We start from the raw sequence: 9,709 nt of genomic DNA on the forward strand, positions 1-9,709 counted from the left end.
AAAAGCTCGAGGGTACAATTAAAAACCGAAAGATTTAGAGGGAATCATTAAGTAATAAAAAAAAGAATAATTAATATATTAATATACTCTAAAACTTTTAAAATAAATTGTCACTCTGAAGAGTAAAATTTCACTCTTAAAGATTGAAAATTTAGCCAGTCTTTTTTAAGACTGGCTTAATGTTCACACTTTAGAGAGTTTAGAGTGAGATTCTACTCAAAAGAAATTTAGAAAGCGTGTAATAGCAATAATAGTGGAAGAAGTGTGGATGGGATCGTATAAATCCGTAAACATCTCTATGTAGATATAAAGAACTCCTCTGTGACTCCCACTGAAGTTGGCAGTTCCAGTATTGTGTAACGGGCCTTATGAGACTGCTCAACCTCCCTCTCTTTCAGGTCTCTCGGTTTAATATAGTCCTAGTCTCTTCTAAAAGATCTCTTTTTGTACTAGCTGAACTAGTGTACAGTTTAAGAACAAAGTGAAACAGATATACTAGATATACGTATGATATTAATTTGGCGAAAAGGAGAAAAAAAGTTCTACTATAATCTAATGCAGCAATGAAAAATAGGCTTAAGGCCTTAGCAGAAAGCTGACTTATAATCTTAAGACAGTGTCTTATGACTTAAGTCTTATATCTTTAGTAACGCACAAGAACTATCTTATGATTTATGTCTTAAAGGTGTATAAATACCAAGTGCCTTTAAGCATACGTCATAAGACAGTCCTTGTGCGTTACTGAAGACATAAAACTTAACTCAGCCCTTAGAACGATATATATGGCGAGAGTAAGGATCGAACTTGCGATTTGCTTGATTATATGAGTCGCTCGTTTTCATGGAATCGCACGTCATCGCAGGGATGGTTCAATGTTTTTTCCTTACGATTTCTCCAATCGATATCGCGCGTCCCAGAGAAATGAAAATGTCTGTGTACTTCCGCAACAATGAAGTGACTTGACAATAGAGATGTATTGATATTGCTGAGGTACGGTCAGGGATTTCGAGATGCTGAGCGGTGGTAAATTAACTGCGGTTTCCATTAACTGCGAAAGGAATTATTCAAGTTTATTTCAACGGTGTTATTAGCAACGTCTGTTCATGAGTAACAGGCACGTGCCGGTATTCAATTGTCAAAGACACGTTATAATTCTATGCAACTTTCAGCATGTGGTATATACTTTTATTTATAGCACACAAAGGTGTACGATCGGATCGAAACGATGGAACTGAAAAAGATCCAAGTGGCGTTTTGCGTCATTCAGATTAATTAATTCATCTTCGACGTGCCGATTAACCGATACATAATAATCTCGATATTTTGATTATTTTAACAATCGACTTAAGGATATTTTTGATGTCCTGATTAAATGTTTCATGCATGACAAGAGCAACTTCAATATTCTGGTTATTACGACTTGTTTAAAGATGGCATACAATTAAATAACATTCTGCTAATGGTTTGGATTATATTTTTGATTATCGACTCCAAACTTCACGACTATAAAAAATATGTTCCAGAAAAAAATAAAGATAGATCAAAAGAAGACCGAGCGAGTTATACATTTTTATCAATGCAGATTAACTTTAATCTCGATTTAATTTACTCTTTATCTAATTCTTAGAATTGCAAAAAAAAGTAAGTTAAAACTAGATTAAAATTAATTCTGCATTGATTCTACATTCCTAGAATTGAGAAGGGTGGAATTTTCACGAAAAACTTAATCGTTCGAGAATGCAACAATAAATCAGAAGTAAGAAATGGATCCTTTTTCTCGGCCTCCTTGTAAGAAGATAAAAATGGATAAGAGCAGAAGATGCGTCACTAGAATAGAAAAAAAAGATCAAGAGCGATTAAGATCGAACGAGGCAAAATTCTTCGGACGAGCGCGTCGCGTAAAATGCTATATGCAAAACAAGAAAAAGAGGACGGTGGCAAAGAGAGAGAGAGAGAGAGAGAGAGAGAGACAGAACGAGAGTAACTCGCCGCATGAGAAGAAGAGGGTGAGGAAGAAAGGGACGACACACTGGAGGCAAAGGGGGACTCTCTCGCTCACGCAAGGCGCGTAACATACGCGCAAAGTAGGGGGGGGGGCTCGCCCTAGAAAACGTCAAACCGACGGATTCACCTATTTATAGACCACCGAGTATGAGTTCGCGGTACGAGCCTTTCGGAAAACATCCGCCGTTATCTCGAGATCGTCGAGCCGAGAGGGACGAGCGCGAGCGTGGAAATCGGACGGAAACCGCGCGGCGCAGGGGCGTATTCCGTTTCCTATGTTACGCGCGCTCATCAGCGAGCGAGCGAGCGGACAATTAAACGCCACATTCCTTCCTTTCTTCTCTTTCTCTCTCTTCTTCATCCGTAGCGCTTCTCGCTGACGAATCGTGCAGTCCGCCAACGCGACGGAAAAGGACAGAGAGAGAAGAGAAGAGCGAGGGAGAACGAGTGGGCGCCCAGCCGGCGTTCGACCGACCTCATCCACAGAACAAATTCTACTCACCCATTTTCGGGAGCGGTGCCTACTGCGAGCTGTAGAACGGCGGCGGTATCTTCGTCGCGCGCGGATCACGCGTTCATAGCACGGGACACTGGACGGCGGAACGGACGCGCGTTTCACTTAGGAAATCGCGGAAAAAGACGAGCGACGTTCCTGCCACGGTACGCAGGACGGCCGACATTGCGGCGCCGAGCCGTGCCGTACTCAGTACGGCAAGCAGCTCGCGCATGCGCGCGACGCGCCGGTCGGGTCGCATCGCGGGCGCGAGATTCGAACGATCGCGGCGCATTTACGCCGCCGTTTGTTTGTTCGATTTCATTCGGACCGCGATCCGATTCACTTCACAATGCTAATTAGCGTCATTTGTTCTTGTTTAATTTTTGATATAAGCAACAAGGATGAAATTATTTTAATTGTAAGAGCGTTGTGAGTGCATAAATCGAACCGCAGCTCTGTTCCTTCGAACATTTAAATCCTTGAAGTTCGAGGTCGATAATGTATCTTGAAATGAAGTAAAAATTACAAAAGTAAGCATATTAATATAGAATATTTACAATTTCATTCTATTTTATTTCAGAGTCTAGTAAATATGCTCACTTTTGTAATTTTCATTTCGTTTTGAGATATACAATAAGTGCACTAGAAAGATAATAAGACTGTTTTCCTCTTAGGAGATACGCAGTCGATACATTGTTCTATTTTTCTTGGTATTCAATGAATGATAAAAATAAAACAATATTTGTGACGATTGTGTTTTCTAAAAGGAAAAAAATCATAATCTTTACATGCTATATTTTGTCGCACGATCGAAGGCGTCGGGCACGTCGTGATAATTCTCTGTTACTTTCAAATAAAAATCCTTGCCAAAAAATGGTATACGAAATCGAATTTATATCAGAAAAAAATCAGATCTCAAATTCAATTAAAAATTTGACTCTGAAAAATACTGCGACAGATATTAAATGTCCACATCAATTTTCAACATTTAATTTGTTTTATATATAATTTAATTAATTAAACGACCTTCGTAAATGCGTAAACAATAATACGGTATGTGTGAAATTATCGAGACTGCTCTTATAATTTTCATTTTATATAAAATATATATGAATTCATAAACAAGATAGTATGTCCATCTGGTGCGTGTTTGAATAAATTGTTGCATGTAATATATCATCACATAATAAACATTATATTATCTACATTTTCTACTATCGATAATTCAGTGTTCTATTAAACGAATTATTTTTTAATTACATTATCAGAAGAGCGTCGATAAAACAGAAAAATACAATATATTTGAAAACAAATTTCAAAATAATAATTTATCATATACATTCTACAATTAGTATATATTGCTCAACTAATAAAATACTATGTGTCAACAAAATAATTAATTCTATAGAATCTCTTTTATAGAATTTTAGTCTTCTTTGCAAATTATTTAAATATCAACTAAATTGATAAAGATTAGGAAAATCTGAAAGTATCTTAAATAAATTAAAAGCAGAGACTGCAGAAATAATTTAATAAAAAAATTGCAGAAAAAATCTTAAGTATATAGAAAAATAAGTGAACAATAATTAAAATTAAATTATTTCGATGGAATGCGCATACAATTATCTCATACACTAATGGATTTCTCCGTGAAACGAGGAAATAAAAAAGGATCAAAACAGAACGATACTTATTAACGGTTACTTATCCAGAACGTCTCCTAATTTGCATCAAATCACTACCGAATAGATTGTCACTCGGTTTTCAATTAATTAGAGACTTCGCCATGGAGTCTCTTCCACGATTTGCGAAGACGACAGGATATAGGTGGCGACAGGAGTGCCGTTCTCTCGATTCTGCACTCCTCCCTTTCCATTGCTCTACCCCGTGCTAGGCGCGCATCGACAACTGCAGCGGCCCGAGAGAGCGCGCGTTAATTGGTGGGACCAATTAATTCCGACAAGTTCGCTCGATGTGATTAGCGCGCATACGTGGCGACGACGATGGTGGTAGTGGCGGTGATGCGGTGGCAGTGCGCTCCCCTGTGCACGACGCCACCACCGACGCTGCACCCGCGTCTCCACCCGCCACCGTCGCCGCCGTCGCCGATCTGCCTCCGGAAAGGACCGAGGAACCTGTTCCGCCGCGCGACACTCCGTTTTCTCACATTCTCGCTGCTTTCGCACGAAAGATATCGCATCGGCGCGACGTGCCGGTTGCGGACACAAATTACCGGAGCTACCGGTGCTACCGGGGGCTACGTGACCGAGGAACCGATCTCTCACGTCCTCGCGAGAGTCGGTCTCGACCACGCAAAGTCTCGTGAGGATCACCTCGAGCGGGATGGACGTGTGTCTCGCCTCGCTCCGGGTGTTGCATCACCTCATCTACCTTTTTCGAAAGCGTTTCCGGCTCCGACTGTGCTATTGCGTTACATTATTTGTTTTGATTACATCATTATCTCGTCCCATTCACCGGTTCGAGGTATACTTTGATTTCACAATTTATTTACGATTCTGGCCGGAATCGCCGGTATTTTTGCGGCGAGTGCTATTAATTTTGAAGAAGAAGAAGACGATTCCGATCGCGCGAGCGCGATTTGCCGGTCCGTTTGCCAGTACAGACAAATAATAGATCTGTAGGAATAAAGCTAATTGTTAATCTGGCTTGTATTAATAATAAATAATAATAAATTCATAATCCGTCTCACTTATCTTGCTGCAACGATGAGAATCAAGCAAAATAATAACTTACGTCTTACGAATCACAGTTTTTTATTCTTACGTTAGATTGCACTAGAATTTTCTTCTCCAATTATCAAACATATACTTATTTCGTTTTGAATTCCAACAATGTACAGTACAATGTGGTTCAGCTATAGGAAGCACATCTTATTAAGCTTAATGGATTCCAGCGCTATTATTGTTTCTCTCTCCATTTTGCACGGAAAGAAAGGTTCTGTTGGTTCCTATTATAAAAATCTAGCTAGGCGCAGATCTGAAAATAATTTTGTCGAGCTATTAAACGAATGATTGGATGGTATCGCGGATTGAATAGTAATTGTTGAGGAGTAAAACAATTCGCGTGGAGAGGTAGAGTCGAAGCGTCGCGAATTTGCCTAGTAAAACTCTAAAGCATGAAACGATTTAATCGGGATTCCTGCGTGAATCGGAGGACGTCGATACACGCAGTTCGCTCGGACTCGCATTCGAAATTAGGCTCGCGGCGTGCGTGTACCGCGCGTCCGGATGTTTCTGCCTATGAGTCTAGAAGGTCAGGAGCTCGGGGCCGCGCCGGCGAAGGTAAGCCGGCGGTTGATTTATCGGCCAATTAGTCCACCGTATCGGGTGCGCTTCTCTGGCGCGTCTCATCTTACAGACGATATCCCGTAGAAGACCGGCGCATGGTTTAAAACGCCGGCGGAGGAGGGCATCAGGGACGTAACTACGCTTCTCGCCGAAGACACGAAGGAAGTGACTGCACGGAGCGAAGCAGCATAAAGAATTAACGCTCGACGAGGCAGGAAAAATGCGACGTGACATCCGTAAAAAAAATTGACAATTGAAAACAATAAAAAAAAATTTAAAAAAAAAATGGAAGATAAAATTCTTTCCACCTGTCTACCTGTTAATGTAAAGTCTATTAAAAGATCAGCGCTTTATAATCTCGATAACATTTCGAGATAGTCAGCCGAGTAGTTACTTGCATCGAGTCTTTCCGAAATAAAAGACTCCAATTTTCGAGATACATTTCTTGTTTATATAATAAAGAAATTGTATTTTTCTTGGACAAAAATATTTAAGCGGCATAATTATTTTTTAATTGTCGATTACTTGTAGCTGCGAAACGTTTGGCAGGTAAAGTTTTTTTTTCCAAGTTCCAAGGTGTCGATAGGCTTAAAGGGTTGCGAGGTTGGATTTACCGTTGCGATCCTTACAAATGTGGGAAGGACGGCATTTATTTGACGTGTACGACAAGTCGTCCTTTTCTTTTCGCTATCTTCTGCTCAGCGATGGCTTCATTAAGTCGGACCCACTTCGATTTGCAGCTCGCGGTTAATGGAGCGCGGGCATCCGCGTCAGGCTGTCCCTCGTATCTTAAGATATCTCTACATGGCGTTCGTCGGCACGCACCGTTTAGCGCTTTAGCGTCTTAGCCGGGTTAAAATAGACGGTGGCTCTTCGCTCGAGCGTTCGCAGAAAAATCCTCGTCGCTCGAAGAAACAAGATTAAAGCATTCTCCGTGTCAGCCGAAAGTGGTTGCCGATACGGCAAAATTTTCAATCGAAAATTGCAGAGGCGAGGAAGAAACGATGCTCGGGCGGAAACTTCGAATAGAAATCCAATTAAACAATTTATAGACAATTTGCATATTTTATGTTTTTTTTTTATGAACATTTGTTTTTCTGAATACCTCGCGTAAAATGGAATGTAAAGTTGAGAGATAAATCGCTTGAAAATGTCAGGCAAATATCTGTATATATATTCTTCGAAACTAGATAAACTACTGTTTCTCAATTTCTTCAACTTGATTAGTAGCCAAAAAATCAATCAAGAAATATAATTACTAAATTGAAAATAAATAAAGATACATGGAAATGCTACACGTTTTGCTAAAACTTTAATTAGACAGAACTGAAAATAATTTAATTGGATTATAAATACAATTATACGGGACGTTCCAAGCCGATTGCTAGAATAACAAAACATTTTGCAGCGATTTGCCCATCATGCTTGAGGTTCCTTGCATAATTATTTTAACAGTTCAACAAAATTATTCTTAGATCTGTACTTAACTAAAATCTTAAATACTTTAGCAAGATCATTCTCTTTCCGTGTAGAATTGAATAAACTGACTGTCCAAAGCATGACTATTTATTCAAGTCGACCAAGTTTTTTTTATTCGAGTACAACGCTTTCTAAACACATACATTTTTTTTCGTAATTTCTAGTTTAAACGTCATTTGAAGAGTAAAGAATGAAACATTGAAAGGCCGTCAAAACGTCACGAGGGACATGACGGCCGATCGCAAATTCTCGTGTTGCCATCGCGATGATACGCGCGTTAGTTAATGTTCGAAACACGACACGACGGTTTTCGCGTGCTAGCGACTTTGATTCTGCTTTTTCGTGACGGTAGAGCCGAAAAGGGGTCCGTACGTGATGACTTGCCGCTAGCACCATTAGATCTGCCGGCTCGAATTTCAGTTATGCCGACGATATAGCGACAGCGGGCCCGCCGTTCCGTCCGTGAGAGGTCCCAAACTTTACGCCCATTGTCGAAAAGCGCGCGGACGAAGCGACAAATTAAACGTAATTAACGCAACACACGACCTGAGTGCGGGTATTATGTACGGTAATGCTTTCGGGTCAGTGCGAGATTAAAGTAATCGTGAATTGATATTTGACTGCCGGAAAGGCAGTTTTGGAAAATTAAAGATTGTAATGTTGTGATGGTCCAGATTCAAACTATTAAGATAATACGCAAGTGTAATGTACTTTAATATCAATCTTCTGAAGCTAATGATGGATTTGTTGCACCCAATTATGTTCTTTATGTTATATCTACAAATTTGAATTATTATTAGTAGAATAAACTTAATATTTATATATACACACATTCTTTTTTATGCATGTTACGTCATTTTGAAATTAATTAGTGTCTTTTAATTAATACAAACTAATATGGGTCTTACAGAGTACCTCAACATTGAAGAAAAGTCGAAATATTCGCAAGTAAATGTTACATGTTCGCTTCGATATTTACTGATTGTAAAAAAGTTTAATTTTAATGACAAAATATACATTTCTGTGAAATGTATCTTATTAATTGTAAAAAATAAAGTAGACAGTTTATTTTACTAAGGATATAACATTTTGTTTCGCCGTATTTAAATAAGGATTTATTGCAATAAAACATTATATCTCACAAATAAATTTGTAAACATCTTTTTCCAAGTGTACCTGTACTATTGTGCAAATTTTCACGTCAGCTCTAAAGGGTTAATTATATCGTTATGCAACAATTTTTAGATGCGTGTCGCTCTTTTTTTTTTTTTGTACTACAGCTCCTCGCATCTGACCAGGTTCTTTTCCCGTTTTTAGGCTCAATGAAAACAAAACAAAGAGAAACCAATCTAAATGATTACATTACTGTAATACAGTATTTATCGTACCTTTCTCAAACGGTCGAATGAATAATGTTGTTTAACGAAATCTCTCTTTGAATCAAGAGTCAATTTCGTATTCGACATGCGGCAACGGGTTACAAAGTGTCGCGGTTCACGGCCATGTGAACGTCGTAACTCGTGCGACGGAAGCCGAGGCGCTTTCTAAATTGTTTCCCCGCGCGGAGCACTCGCGCGCGGATTCAAGCGCGCGGCGAGAGGTTTACGATTTTACTTTATTGCCTCGGCGATGCATTGTCAAAATGTATTACGGTCGCGCCTGTATAGAGCGCGGTTTAATATCCTGTCTGCATTTAATCGTACCGGTATTAGAGCAGCGACTACGGGTGGTCCTATTAACCGCCGCACCGCCGCGCCGTCGCGCCGCCGCCGGTGCACGCTCCCGGTGGGTTTACTTCACCTTTCGCGGATATATCCGGCCCGCATTTGCGTTATTAGCTCGCCGTTACGTCACTCACGCTTTTTCCTCCTTCCCCCCCCCCTCCTTCCGAAAATGTTGATTAACGCGCCACCCGCGCACAATGCCCGGCCGGTAATTAGATGTCGATGCGAGCGCGCCATGCCGGGCCCGGGCTAATTGGACCCTTGGATCCCCGTGTCCCGGGGATCTTTTCGCCCCCGCAAATTTTCGGGGATCGGTCACATTAATGTCGATTAACGTTGCGACTGAGACAAAACGGACGCGCTGACACCAGATTAACCGTTAAATAAAGCGTAGGAAATTTAAGATGACTCTCATTTAGACTTTAAAGATACTCTAAAATGAAAGATTACCTTTAAGAAGAAATCACTCTCTAAATTCTTTGGCGTGTAATCTCACTCTAAAGAGTGAAAATAAGCCAGTCTTGAGAATGAGCTTAATTTTCAATCTTTGAGTTAATTTTCAAGATTTCATTCTTCAGAGTTTACTTAAAAAATTTTAAGAGTAACTATATATATGTATATATTGTATATATATATATATATATATATATGTTACATTTATATATATACAGGGTGAATTAAAGTCGTTGAATCAGCTT

At 39.8% G+C, this 9,709-nt stretch overlaps 1 protein-coding gene across 1 annotated transcript in view; it reads right to left on the reverse strand.

Annotated features, from left to right (window-relative positions):
- The window catches only part of LOC108755033 (actin-binding LIM protein 2), a 30,248-nt gene extending 27,543 nt beyond the window's left edge, over positions 1-2,705 (reverse strand). The window contains exon 1 of the mRNA XM_018497749.1: positions 2,507-2,705. Within this exon, the coding sequence (XP_018353251.1) occupies positions 2,507-2,510 (4 nt within the window). The 5' untranslated portion in view covers positions 2,511-2,705. The remainder of the gene's footprint in view (positions 1-2,506) is intronic.
- Between the last annotated feature and the right edge of the window lie 7,004 nt (positions 2,706-9,709).

The sequence above is a fragment of the Trachymyrmex septentrionalis genome, unplaced genomic scaffold (assembly GCF_001594115.1).
Source record: "Trachymyrmex septentrionalis isolate Tsep2-gDNA-1 unplaced genomic scaffold, Tsep1.0 scaffold83, whole genome shotgun sequence".
NCBI lineage: Eukaryota > Metazoa > Arthropoda > Insecta > Hymenoptera > Formicidae > Trachymyrmex > Trachymyrmex septentrionalis.